At 39.9% G+C, this 15,229-nt stretch overlaps 1 gene segment (V, D, J or C); it reads left to right on the top strand.

The window, feature by feature from the left end:
• Nucleotides 1-1,545: 1,545 nt before the first annotated feature.
• On the top strand, nt 1,546-15,037 carry LOC148134599 (Ig heavy chain V region-like). The segment is given in 4 exon segments: nt 1,546-1,694; nt 1,823-2,127; nt 14,328-14,455; nt 14,595-15,037. Coding segments are annotated over 3 exon segments (363 nt in total).
• Nucleotides 15,038-15,229: the final 192 nt, after the last annotated feature.

The following is a 15,229-nucleotide window of genomic DNA, read 5'->3' as shown; positions in this document are numbered from 1 at the left end:
ACCTTTTCTGTAGTCAGCTTAATTGCTGCCAACTATTGGATCTGGCCGATTAAAGGGAAAATGAATCAACTAAAGTAAAATCCTATGAAACAAACTATATTTTCCCATTTATTCACAATGGACACATTTCACTTGGCATTTCTCCCTTTAAAAGGAAAGTCACTGAATACAGCATTCACTGTATGACTATCAGAAAACAGGACATTGAATGCAGTGACGTTCTGGTTAGTTCAGCCTGTTTACTGAGTATCTTTAAAGCTCCTGAATATGAAGTTAATGGATCCAAAATCCCACATTGCTGTAACATTTGTTATCATCTCAAAGTAAATTAACAAAATTGAATTGGTTCAAACTCACAACACTTGTTACACCATTCTCTGATTCATGCATCTCATTAAAACTGAGTGGGCCCTTTATACATGGTTAACACTGGTGTACTGTAACAGCGAATTTTTGCTGATTTTTATGAGTTAACTGCCCTTTCAGTGCTATCAGTGAGCAGAGAAATGTACTGTTTACATTTGTGGTAATTATTACTATAATACACTCTAATTTAACCAAATAATCCTGATGTACCCAGACTGTTACAGGCTATGGTTTAGACGTTGAGGATTTAAAAAAAAACCTTATGGACTGTCATGTTCTAGTTCATTAGATGCTCTTTCAAAAGTTTACCTAGGTGTTATGTATCACTGCGGACTCACATTTTGTTTCTCAGGCACACAGCTTTCCTTTACTGTGCATTTTAGTGTCGGAGCAATTTGAAAAAAAAGATGCAAGGAGAGAGACATTCTGCAATGTAAGGAGGTGCTTCTAATCTCCGGGTCCAAACTGTTTAGTGACATACACTCACATTCTGAACATAATCACTTTAGACATGCTCTATATTAGGTTGCCGAAACTGAATTTAGAAACGCAGATTAGAAATGGTATGTTATTTGGTAATGTGAGAGAGACTTTGAATGACAGCAAAAATAAAGTCATTCACTTTGTTGGCTAATAATATTATTGAAGTTCTTTTTAGCTTTATCTGCTTGTGGTGGAATGTAGGATTAAAGAGAGTTAACCTCTAATTGAATATTCTAAATATAATCACTTTGGACACGCTCTGTATTCAGTTGCCTAAATTGAATTTTGAAATGTTTCATATGAATTACATGTTATTTTGTAGTGCGACAGAGACGTGCAGTATCCAGGGAAGAAAAGCTCAACTGTTTTATTAGCTAGTAATATGTTTGAACTTTAATTTTAGTTTTATCTGCTTGTGAATGAATGTAGAAATAAAGGAAGCTAACTTCCTTTGTTTTATTTTAAACAAAATACATGCAACTATCATGTGAAACAGACCTGAAGCTACTCAAATTTACTTCCAAAGAAGCTGTTCAGCAAAACAAATATCCCAAGATGTGTATGTGTCCATGTTTAAGCAGAACCTCATGTAAATACATGATCCCATGTGTTCGGGCTGTCCAAGCTGATACCAGGATCCAGTCTGAGCCTCCAGCAGGAAACCAACATGCGGAAGCTGTAAGCCTGCCCCTTCCGATGGCCATATAAATCCTGGGCACTGGACCGTAATTCAACACTCCTGGGTCGGATCTGTTTAGAAAGATCTTAGCAGAACCGCTTCCCACAAGTTATCAGAATGATTGTGTCGACACTTTTTCTCAGTTTGTTACTGACTTTCTTATCATGTGAGTGTTTGTTTTTCAAGTCTCTCTTTGTGACTGTCTCAATGTTAGTCTACCGCAGGAATGTAAAAGACTCAGCCATCATTTCACCAACATTAATGCTCATGGTTTATTTGTTTTCTTTTTTAAAGGTGTCCAGTCGGAGGTTGTTTTGACCCAGCCAGAGGCAGAGACTGGCCGTCCCTCAGGCAGCTTGAAACTGACCTGTAAAACCAGCGGGTTCGATCTTAGCAGCTACATCTTGCACTGGGTCCGACAGGTTCCCGGACAGGGTCTGGAGTGGCTGCTGTACTACTATAGTTCATCCAGCAGTAACTATGCACAAGCGATTATGGGTCGATTTACTGCGTCCAAAGACACATCAAACAACATTTTCGTGTTGGACATGGAGAACCTGAAGATCGAAGACACCGCCATCTATTACTGTGCAAGATACGTAAGTAGAAGCTGGAGTGATTGATTACTGGGGCCAAGGGACCATGGTGACAGTGACATAGAACATAGAAGAATACAGCGCAGTACAGGCCCTTCGGCCCTCGATGTTGCGCCGATCCAAGCCCACCTAACCTACACTAGTCCACTATCCTCCATATGCCTATCCAATGCCCGTTTAAATGCCCATAATGAGGGAGAGTCCACCACTGCTACTGGCAGGGCATTCCATGAACTCACGACTCGCTGAGTAAAGAACCTACCCCTAACATCTGTCCTATACCTACCCCCCCTTAATTTAAAGCTATGCCCCCTTGTAATAGCTGACTCCATACGTGGAAAAAGATTCTCACTGTCGACCCTATCTAAACCCCTAATCATCTTGTACACCTCTATCAAGTCACCCCTAAACCTTCTTTTCTCCAAGGAAAACAACCCCAAGTGCCTCAGCCTTTCCTCATATGATCTTTCTACCATACCAGGCAACATCCTGGTAAACCTCCTCTGCACCCGTTCCAGTGCCTCCACATCCTTTCTATAGTATGGCGACCAAAACTGCACACAATACTCCAGATGCGGCCGCACCAGAGTCTTATACAACTGCAACATGACCTCAGTACTCCGGAACTCAATTCCTCTACCAATAAAAGCCAGTACGCCATATGCCTTCTTCACCGCACTATTTACCTGGGTGGCAACTTTCAAAGATCTGTGTACATGGACACCAAGATCCCTCTGCTCATCCACACTACCAAGTATCCGTCCATTAGCCCAGTAACCCATCTTTTTATTACTCTTACCAAAGTGAATCACCTCACACTTAGCTACATTGAACTCCATTTGCCACCTTTCTGCCCAGTTCTGCAGCTTATCTATATCCCGCTGTAACCTGCCACATCCTTCCTCACTGTCTACAACTCCTCCGACTTTCGTATCATCCGCAAACTTGCTCACCCAACCTTCTAACCCTCCTCCAGGTCATTTATAAAAATGACAAACAGCAATGGTCCCAAAACAGATCCTTGCGGAACACTGCTAGTGACGGCACTCCAAGATGAACCTTTGCCATCAACTACTACCCTCTGTCTTCTTCCAGCCAGCCAACTCCTAATCCAAACCTCCAACTCACCCTCAATGCCATACCTCCGTATTTTTTGCAGTAGTCTACCATGGGGAACCTTATCAACCACCTTACTAAAATCCATATACACCACATCTACCGCTTTCCCCTCGTCCACCTCCTTAGTCACCTTCTCAAAGAATTCAATAAGGTGACTTCAGGTAAGAACTTTGAACTTTCTTAGTGACTTTTTAAAAACTTTCTATTCATGTGAATAATTCCTGAATTAAATTAAACTCAGATTCTGTGCTGAGTTTGGTTTGGTTTGGATTGATTTTTGTTCAGACTGATTATAGACTTCAGTTAAGGCTCAGAAAATAGTTACAATGGTGATGATGGAGTCAGTTGCTCGGTGTATCTCTTTTTTTGATCAGATGGGCATTCTTTGTGGCTGGGTTACTTGAAACACCTAATGTCTCTTAATCAGTCAGCTATAAATAATGTTTAATGTCAGTGTCACCCTGACTGTGAGTTTTATTATCAACAACAAACGCTAAGAATTCAAAGATGTTCGAGATATTACCAAACATGATTAAAATATGCTAAAATATCATTATTCATTTTTTGAATATATGTTCTTACCCTGGTTATATTTTCTCATTTATTTTGTTAATTTTGTTGATGACAAGCAGGTTAGAAACTGTCATAAAATTTTCTTGTGGTGCTGTATTTCATTCTGTTGATTAGATACTGAATTTGTTTTACTTGATACTGTTGAATGGAGTTGATTGGATTTTGGCTTTGTTTTAGTTGATTCAGTTTGAACTGTGTTGATTGGATTCTGACTTTGATTTTACTTGGTTTTGTTGAATTCTGTTGATTGGCTTTTGAAATTGTTTTATTTGATTCTGTTGAATTGAATTGGTTGGATTCTGATTATCTTTCATTTAAATATGTTGTCTTGAGTTGATTGGATTCTGATTTTATTTTCCTTGATTCTGTTGAATTGAGTTGATTGAATTCTTATTCAGTTTGTGAACCTGATCTGCGTTTTCATGCTTTCTGTAACTGGTGTTTTCTTTCTGGTGAGGAGATTGACTCTCTGGATTACTTTTCATTACCAATATTTGTGAAGTTCTTTTGTTTTTCACGAATCATTTCTGCATTTGTTAAAATTATATGACACATTTTTCTCTGCTTGATTGAAAACATTATATCCATTTGTAACAGTCTGAAAAACAACTTAAGGCAGAAACCCGGAAGTGTGAGAAATGAAAAAAAAACGAGTGTTTAATGTATTGACGTTTTTTAAAAAAACTCAGTTCTAATTGTAAACCAACTGAATTTTGTTTTGAGTAGCCTCATTGAAAATAACATTTGGGACTAAAATCTGAAACTGCAGAATTGATTAGATTACATAATTGAAACTAACTTAAAATTATAATGTGGTAATATTTGTTCATTCAGTAATTTTGTTTTGACCATGAAGTGATTAATCAATATATGCCTTCAACCGCTCTACTGTGCGCTGCACAAGATTGTCACAATCAAGAAGGGTGTACAGGTTGGAAATAAATTGAACTGTTGCCAGAAACGTTACAGCTTTAAGTGTTAAGTCCCTTCACAAACAAGGCTGCTGTTATGACTTGTTATTTCTATTCAATTTAATCATTAGTTTGCTGGATTCTGAGCAGGTTTGTTAGACTTCAATTTGTTTTTTTGTATGAGTTTACATCATGTTCTTGGTTCTGTTGAAAATGTTTGCAGAGCTAGTTCTGCTGCAAACACACCGTGTTGTGATCTGGTGATCGTTGATCTGTTGAGGAGGGACTGTGCTTGGGTTACATTAAATGGTTTCTACATTGTTTTTGCAATGTTAACACGGTTGGTGACAGTGAACCGCTCCAGGTTCCTCATTCAATGCGATCAGCATGCGAGGTGACATTTCATAAAGCCTATTATTAAGTGAAAGACAAATCGCAAAGGTTTTAGAAATGAAGGGAAAACAGACACCTTCGGGCGCCATTTTTACTTAAAAGTAATAATTAAGGATTAATCTAATCCATTCTTTACAATCCACATTCAGAACTCAACTATCTAGTTCAATCACAAGGTCTGTCTTTAACAGTTTACAAGTCATAGAGAAATATAAATAGAACTTGAAAAGTCTAATGTTCTTGCTCTTGAGCAAAAATGCCATGACAGTGTTATAATTGATCAAGAAACACCTTTCAATTCCGCTGTACACTACATACATATTTTTCTGGCTGGAAAAGATCATTGGCAAAGACCATTTGGAAATTCTGCTCAATTCTATGAAGAACAGATCAGTTTCACTGCTTTGATCAGTTTCACACGTAACTTGCTTTGATTTATTGGTATGTCCCTGATTAAACTGGATTTGCAGGATAAAAATAAAACATTAACTGAATTATTTAATCTGCACAGTGCTTTAGGTGTTCCCAATCTGTGCATTTTAAATAAATAGTTACATTTTACAACAAAATATCAACTGAGGAGTCATTCTTTCGAAACAACTGCTATCGTGAATTATGTGACCAAGGCCAAATTTCGAATTAATTAAAATAATCCACTCATGAACTCGCAGGGCAGCATGGTGGCTCAGTGATTGGCACTGCTGCCTCACAGCGCCAGGGCCCCAAATTCGATTCCACCCTCGGGTGACTGCCTGTGTGGAGTTTGCACATTCTCCCTGTGTCTGCGTGGGTTTCCTTCGGACGCTCTGGTTTCCTACCACAGTCCAAAAGATGTGCAGGTCAGGTGATTGGCTGTGCTAAATTGCACATAGTGTTCAGGGATGTGTAGGTTAGGGTGCATTAGTCAGGGGTAAATATAAATTAGGGGGAATGGGTCTGGCTGGGCTACTTACTGTCCAGAGGGTCAGTGTGGAATTGTTGGGCCAAATGGCCTGTTTCCATACTTTAGGAACTCTACTCTTAAAATCATGGGAGTAATTGCTGCAAACACAGAGAATTCATTTTACATCGATGTGTTCAGATGTATGTAGAGTTCACAACTTTGCAGAAGACATGAACTAGAGGATAACAGAGTTCATTGTTTATTCAGACACTGAAAATAGAGTAATATTTATTTTAATTAATATACTTGACCGATTTATTGCAATGTAGCGATCGGAAGGAATCTGCTCACATTAGTTAAGTGTGACTATCATTTAGATTAGATTTCCAGCAGTATGTATCGGGCTATTTGGCCCAACAAGTCCACACCGACCCTCTGAAGAGTAACCCACCCAGACCCATTCCCCTACCCTATATTTACCGCTGACTAATGCACCTAACACTATGGACGATATAGCATGACCAGTTCACCTGACATGCACATCTTTGGATTGTGGGAGGAAACCCACACAGACACAGGGGAGATTGTGAAAACTCCACATAGGCAGTCACCCGAGGCTGGAACCGAGCCTGGGTACCTGGATCTGTGAGGCAGCAGTGCTCACATTTACTTAGATATCAGTTAAAGCGGGCAACTCCAGACAGAAGCATGTTTTCGATTCATACCTTTTTAAACATTTTCGTTCATTAAAAGCAGTTAACAAGAAAATGACCTTGCCCTAATTCCTTCAACAGAAATGCTTTCCACACTGGAATGCAGTATCGACTTTATGCAGTGCATGCAAAATCTCCGCAGTTCAAGGAACGTTTTAAGAATATGTAAAAATAATTTAGAGAATAATCCATTTCCTCCGGATCCGTGCTTTAATTGGCGATATTTCCCACCTCAATAATTTTGTTAAATGCAATGACTTATTAAGTTTATTAACTCAGTGGTTATTTGTGTTCATTGTGAACGCATTCTCGTTCACTTAATCCACTGGTTAGTTCCTCTGATGAATGTTCAATTACAGTGAATATATTTGATGTGAGGAGTTGAGCAATGTATCCTCTAGGATTAAGTCTGTTGTTCAGTTTGTTTCAGTGCTATGTCTGACTAACTTGTCAGCGGTCCTGACCATTTGTAAATTGTCCAGTTCGTATACCTGAATCTCAGACAGTTCAATTTCATCTCGTGCTTCAAAACCACTTTTATCTGCCAGAAATACAATATTCGATTAGGTGCCTCAGAATTGAGAGCCCTGACTAAGTTGTTCCAATCAGAACGAACGTTTCAGGAACAAAAGGCAGAGAGCAAGAGTTTTGAAATTGGTTGTTGGCAACAAGAGATATTTGATTGAGCGAGGCAGAGGGAAATATGCTGCATATTTTCTTTGTGCCTCAGTTATGCAGGACATTTTTCGTGGCACAATGTAGAATCAGAATTTTTTTGCATCTTATTATTTGAAAACCTATTATCAGCTTTTAATGTTACTGGCAATGGTCATATTTCACTTCAAAACATTTTAATCTTTTCCAAACTAAGTAGACCGTCTGGTGCAGCAACATTCACAGGGGAAAGAGGAAGGGAGATCTAGGTTGGATCCAGTGACAGTGAATTGATGGCAATGCAATTCCTAGATTTATTCCTCTGTAGTTCCCATAGAGTTTGAACAATTGGAGCTGCTGTCAAAGTATTCTTGGATAAATGTTGAAATGTTGAAATAGTGCGGCACGGTGGCACAGTGGTTAGCACTGCTGCCTCACAGCGCCAGAGACCCGGGTTCAATTCCCGACTCAGGCGACTGACTGTGTGGAGTTTGCACATTCTCCCCGTGTCTGCGTGGGTTTCCTCCGGGTGCTCCGGTTTCCTCCCACAGTCACAAAGATGTGCGGGTTAGGTGAATTGGCCATGCTAAATTGCCCGTAGTGTTACGTTAAAAGGGGTAAATGTAGGGGTATGGGTGGGTTGTGCTTCGGAAGGTCGGTGTGGACTTGTTGGGCCGAAGGGCCTGTTTCCACACTGTAAGTAATCTAATGTTACTTTCATTGTACAAACATTCTGGTACAACCCCTGGTTGTTGGAAGGTGTTAATAACTAACATGGTTTATGTACTGTCAAAACAGGTGGGCTGTGTTCTCCGTGATAGTGTCGAGCTCATTGTGTTCAGGTCTGTTGTGATGTTGTAGTAGAGTCCCTGATTCTGTGCCAGGTGGCCTGTGTTCACTTACAACCTGTTAGAGAGGTATGTAATACTATCTCTTATCAAGTTACTTCAGTGCAAGAAAGCAGATTGAAATGTTTGGGTGTTTGTTGGAATTCCACTCACAGAGGCCAGTGAAATCTATTCAATTGCTGTCCTGACTTGTGTCTCTTAGATATTAAACAGAATTTTGGTGGTTAGCAGCTTTTTCCAGATCAATATTTGTTCACAAGCTTTTGGGCATCGCTAGATGGGGTTAATGGAGTAAGTGCTCAAAGAAATCCCAGCTTTTGACTTGCTGTTATGACAATATTATTTATAACTAATCCAGAATGAATCATTTTCAAAGCATATTTGATGAGATTATGCTTAGGCTGTTTTACTTTATATTAAACCAGTGCTGTAGCTGAATTTGATTGTTCAGTACGGTGGGAGTTCCACTGAATCCAACACTTGCTGCAGATGGTGATAGCTTTTCAGTTGGTCTTCAATTGCTATCTCAGACCATCCAGTACCTCTGCTAAGAATTCTTTTTCCAACAGGAGTCAAGCCAACGTAATCACTGTTTATCTCAACAGGTGTGAGCTCTTGTGCCAAAAGCATGAAAACAATTTGGTGAAGGGGTAGGGGGTCTCTGATTGCAGAAGGTTAACCTTGCCTTCTCTCCACAGGAGCTGCTAGACCTGCTGAGTTTCTTCAGAAATTTCTGTCTTTTATTTTCATTTTCTAGCATTTAAAGTTTGTTGTTTCATTGAAAAAAGTTATGTTCGATTAAACAAGTTATTCAGAGAAAAGATGCATTTGAACAAATTGAGAATGTACAGAGATATTAAATTTAAGAGAATCATTGAATTTGACCGCCCTGATCTCGAGCTGTAGTTTCACAAGAAACTATTATGAAGCAACAACACACTCCAGAGTGCAGTGGCTGCTGTAATTGGGTGGAAGTTATTTTGATCACTCAAATAGAGAATGTCAATGATCCCGTTCCAAATAATCAACAGAAGGTTTTTTATAAAGCATGTGCAAAACAATTAATTTGTTGAAATATTTTAATAAAAAGTGTTCACCTCCAGTGCTAGCTTAATGAATGACACAATGATAGGAAAATAGGAGCAAGAGAATGGCACTCAGCCCCTCGAGCTGTTCCACCACTTACTTAGATAATGGAGCATCTGTGAGCTAAATCCACAGGTCTCCCTTTGGCTAAAGCTCTTCAACACCTTTGATTAACAAGCAAAAACTATCCCAGATTTACTGATTCGACTGCCCGTAACAAAGGGAGACACCATTTCTGAAAGACATTCCTGTGAGTACTGTGACACAACGAGGCTGGAATTAATTGCTCATGAAAGTAAACTTTAAATCTCTGACAATTTCCAATTGAAACATCCCAATCATCATATTTCTTTAATTTAACACTATACTTCCCTGGAATAAAGAAATATAATGTGTGATTGCCTTGCTAAAATGAGGGAAGCTTCATTCCTATTACATGATTAAGAAATAGCTCTGTTCATTCAGTGAAAACACAGTCAAATCAGACAAAAGGAAACCACGTCATCTTGTGTAGACAAGTGCCTCAAATAATTTTCAATTCTTCCAGTGGTTGTTTGAATCTCTAGACAGGTGTGGAAGTGTCCGACTTTTTATATCGCCTTGAGAAACCAGTTGTCATCAGTCTATTTGAATTGCTGAAGTTTGTGTGGTATTAGCACATTCACAGCGCTGTTAGGAAGTGAGTCCCATGGCTGTGATCGAGGAAGAGGAAACGGGCAGGGAAATAGTTGAGAGTCAAGTTGAAGTCTAATTTGGAGGAGAGCTTTCAGGTGAAGTATTTACATGCATGTGCGCCCTTATCCTCAAGGATCACAGCTTTGGAACATGCTGCCGAACAGACACGTCAGCATGCAAACTGGAAGCTGAAGAAGGCCCCGCGGCCCCTCTAGAAGGCTATTCCATTCATGGGATCATCATTAATTTTGCTGCTCATCAATCTTCCTAACACACCGATAACATTGAACCTGATAGTTTACTGTTCAGCAAAAGAATGGTGAACCTTTGAAATTCTCCGCCACAGAAATTGATTGAGGACAAAATCTTAAATGATTTCAAGAAGGAGATAGATTGCTTCAATCCTTTAAAAAAATGCTCCGGTTATGTGGGAGAAAGGCAAACAGGGTACAATAGTGGTTGAAAGCCATGAAAACATTGAATGGGGCATGGTTTGTAAGTTTTCACGTAACGCCAACATTGGTGGTATAATTGGCAGTGAAAGTCATCTAAATGTGCAATGAGATCTTGATCAGTTGGGCCAATGGGCTGAGGAGTGGCAGATGGAGTTTAATTTAAATGAATACGACATATTGCTTTTTGAGAAGACAGATCAGGTCACAACTTACAGAGTTAATGTTAGGGCACTGGGTAGTATTGTTGGTGGGCGGCACGGTGGCACAGTGGTTAGCACTGCTGCCTCACAGCGCCAGAGACCCGGGTTCAATTCCCCCCTCAGGCGACTGACTGTGTGGAGTTTGCACATTCTCCCCGTGTCTGTGTGGGTTTCCTCCGGGTGCTCCGGTTTCCTCCCACAGTCCAAAGATGTGCAGGTGAGGTGAATTGGCCATGCTAAATTGTCCGTAGTATTAGGTAAGGGGTAAATGTAGGGGTATGGGTGGGTTGCGCTTCGGCGGGTTGATGTGGACTTGTTGGGCCGAAGGGCCTGTTTCCACACTGTAAAGTAATCTAATCTAAACAGGGCCCTGAGGGTCCAGACTCATAGAGTCTTACAGAGTTAATGGTAAGGCACTGGGTAGCGATGTTGAACACTGAGGACCCTGAGGGTCCAGACTCATAGAGTCTTACAGAGTTAATGGTAAGGCACTGGGTAGTGATGTTGAGCACAGGGCCCTGAGGGTCCAGACTCATAGATTCTTGAAAGCATTGTCTCAAGTAGCTAGTGTGTTGAAGGTGTTTGGCAAATGTACCTTCATTGGTCAGAGCACGGAGTGCGGGAGTTAGGGCTTCATGTTGTAACTGTCCAAAACATTGGAATGAATTTCCAGAGGAAGTGGTAAATGCAGAGATAGGTCCAACATTTAGAAGACAGTTGAACAGCTACAGGAACTGGATAGGTCTGGATGGATATGGGCCAAATGCAGGCAAGTGGAATTAGTTTAATTTGGGAACTCTGGTCAGCATGGATGAGCTGGACCAAGGGAACTGTTTCTGTGCTGTACGACTTTATGACTCACTGACTTTATGGTGGAGTACGCTCAAAGTTGGAAGGTCGTGAGCAAGTGAGGGGCTAGATTGGGCATGTGGGAGAGTTTGGGCTGGGAGGCTGTGAGGTGTTGGCTGGCTGCTGGGTAAGCTTGCATGGACTCTGTCTGGCAAGGTGGCATCAAGGAAATTTTAATGGTCACAGGATAATTTGGTCAAATTGTGCTTGGTAGGTGAGGGGTAGTTTGAGCTGAAATGCAGGAGGTCTGTCTTTGCCAGGCTGGTTTATGGAGAGGTGAGCAGAATGCCAGGCTGGTTAGTGCAGAGGTGAGCAGCATGCCAGGCTGGTTAGTGTAGAGGTGGGCAGTGTGCCAGGCTGGTTAGTGTAGAGGTGGGCAGTGTGCCAGGCTGGTTAGTGTAGAGGTGGGCAGAGTGCCAGGCTGGTTAGTGTAGAAGTGGGCAGTGTGCCAGGCTGGTTAGTGTAGAAGTGGGCAGAGTGCCAGGCTGGTTAGTGTAGAGGTGGGCAGAGTGCCAGGATGTTTCGGGGGTGGAAGGTCACTATAATGAAGTGACAGCTGGACGTGTTGTCAAAATGTAAAGCTCAGAGTCTGGCAAAATGGTAGGTGGTAAAGCACAGATGCGAAAGGAGCTAGGATGCAATGTGCACAGGTTGATTTGGGTAAGATGAGAGGTCAGTGATCAAGGGTTGAGATCATGTCTTGGGTAGTGGGCTTTTGTCAGAGGTTGTGAAAATGATGGTGTCAGGTCCAGTCAGGGCCATATTCACCATGGACCAGGTAGAGGGTGGCAGGAGTGTAAATGAGTGAAAGGAATTGAGATCATGTTGGACACGCTTGGCTCTGTTAACAAATGATAACATTGATTCCCATAATCCAAAACTGGTGTTTGCATCGTCCCAGTTTGAATTCCATAGTTTTGTCTCAGTTTTCTGGAGCACATGGGATCAATTCTGGTATTCGAATACCTGATATCATTTTGTTTCACATACAGAACACAAGTAGACATTTTCTAATAAACATATTCAGAAATGTTATCTCTGGGGCAGTAAGGATTTGAACTCATTTCTTTTCTCTCAGAGACAGAAATTCTATCACTGCAACAGAAGAGTTGCTCATATAACGCTTATCTCTCCACGACAATTGGAAATGTTTCCTACAACACCAAGGTCAAATCTAATTATAAGCAATCCATTAAAATTAGAACAATAAATTAAAATAATAAAAATTGCAGTCTGGTATAAGAACAGATACAGAGAGATGATCGCAAATGCACATGTAATGACACCTATACGGGGTCTCACCTAAAGACACATATTTATGTGCACACTCAAATGTGCATATAGATAAGATATCACACACACATACTCACACAGAGCCACACATGCAAGTGGTACTTGAACACTCACCTAAGCTCATACAAAAACTTACATACACCGAAAGAAAATCATTTGCACAAATGAACAGGGGTACTCACACATAACCATGAGAAACATCGACACACGGTAACACACAAATGGGCATGAATACATATACATTCATACAGCACAATGCGTACAGACATACACACATGAACACACAGATACAAAATCTGAAAAATGTCCTCCCACATGTCAACTCACACAGGCACGTAAGTGCACAGAGATAAATATTAATATCATTATTTTCCCATTTTCAGAATCACAAACATATGATGACAGAGGCAGCTTAATTAGTTATTTTTAAACCACATTGATCAGCATGTATACAATGTCATACGTACACACAAATTCAGAGTCTCACATGCAGACACACAAGTGCAGAGGTCAACAAATGGAGAGGACGTTTAGTAAATAAGGATAATGGGCACAAGGATCAGCAAGTATCCACAAACAATAGCACAAACAAGCTGATCAGGAGATGGTTTGGGAAAGATTGCCACACAAGCAGACATCATCATATAAATATAAACATCCATCAAAACATAACATTGCATGCTAACATTTATTAAGCATAAACATGAAATAATCTAGTGTAGGTAGGATCTGAAACAGACACATAAGCACACATTTTAGATAGCACTAATGAAAAGTGAACACTCACAAAGACATTACAAGATAAGCATAGGCAGCAACGAAGTGGCATATTAGCATGATGATGCTTATACAATGTGAAAAGACCAAAATTTAGGTGCACAAACACATGAGCACACCAGCAGTAAAGGAACAGGAATATGTTTATTCATGCACAGACTCCAACATGGGCAAGAATGAAGTAAGAGACTCTTATAACCACATACACAAACATTAAAGGAAAACCAAATACACCAAGCAGTAGATCAAATAAATTAAGGGACACACGTACAAAAACATATTCGTAAATATACAGATCCTTCAAACAAAAATATGAAGCAATGTCCTGACTGTGATGTCACTTATATGCATGATTTGCTAAGCAATTGGTCACCAATACAAAAGATGAGAATCACATTTGAACTTTTATTCAGTGCTGGCCACAATTTTCAACTAAACCGCTGTCACAGCCTATATTTAAAATATAATGATATAATTAAAATAATCATTCGTAATAAGCATTCCTCAAATAATAATATCCTTAAATAATAGATTCAAAGAAAAATAATTTAAAACGTTCTGACATGGACAAGGAAGAAAGAACATGTGCAGTTAGTATTTGTAATTTCTTGCTGAGTCAATAATGCACTAATAGATACAGATAAGAGTCACATTGAGAAATACCTGACTGCTTTATGAAGATGTAATGGTCTCCAATTACATGACTTGGATGCAGATAGATCGATCTGGATCAATAAACAATCTAAATGCGTTCTCTCGGCTTTATATTCATAGATTCAATAGATCGCACTTGGATTCAAGACTATGAGGATGATAACAGCAACATCTGGACAACTGCTTCCACGTTCATCACCTTGTCCTTCCTGAGTATTTTCTATAGCGCTGCCGTCACTCTGGTGAAGGTGAGAATAATCACATCTTTCTCACACCAAGCAGCCCAATATGTTTTGTGAAATCTCTAAGTGTGCCATTGAATAAACATTAAATCTGAAAGTCCCTGATCATAAACATCTGCGTCATTGCTTTCTCTCTCTTTTTCAGGTTAAGTAAATGAGTTGTGGACCCCTTTGATTTTCCTGATCTGCTTATCAAGGTCTCTGAATTCCCAATCTCCAATCTGTCCTGTTGCTGACTCTAACAGTGAGATTACTTCAGTTTATTAGCGTGTAACTCAGACAATTATTGATGGATTTTCGTTTTTACTTTGATATGTTTGAGATGGTTGTGGTTGGAAGAATTTGTAGCTTCCCAGTTGTATGAAGCCCATTTGTTTTGTTTTTATTTGTTCCTTACTCAGAATGGTTGCCTACCCTTTCTGATGAGCCTTTGTATTCCCTTTCTTGTGACTGTTACTGATGTACAGAAAATTCCCACCTCAATGTGGCATCCAGCCATTATATTCACTTCTGTTAGCTTTTACATCAACTTTTTGGATAAAAATGCTTTCTGAAATGTTTAATAAATCTCGAATGAATATGCACTAACCTTGAGTTTGCTTAATTCTTTCTTCAAGGCCAGTCAGTAAATAATACATTTTCCCACATCCTACTCCTTTCCCAGCCAAATACTTTCACTTGTTCTGTTTGATTGTATTTTATCCAGTCATTTAGTTTAATGCTGCGCTACCATGCAGCCCACTAATGTAAATACATCTTTCACACGATATGCCTGATGGA

This window comes from Chiloscyllium plagiosum, unplaced genomic scaffold (assembly GCF_037043375.1).
Source record: "Chiloscyllium plagiosum isolate Xiang-an unplaced genomic scaffold, Cpla_swu_hap1 HiC_scaffold_53Y, whole genome shotgun sequence".
Classification (NCBI taxonomy): Eukaryota; Metazoa; Chordata; class Chondrichthyes; order Orectolobiformes; family Hemiscylliidae; genus Chiloscyllium; species Chiloscyllium plagiosum.
This window is presented reverse-complemented; position numbering and strand designations above follow the sequence as displayed.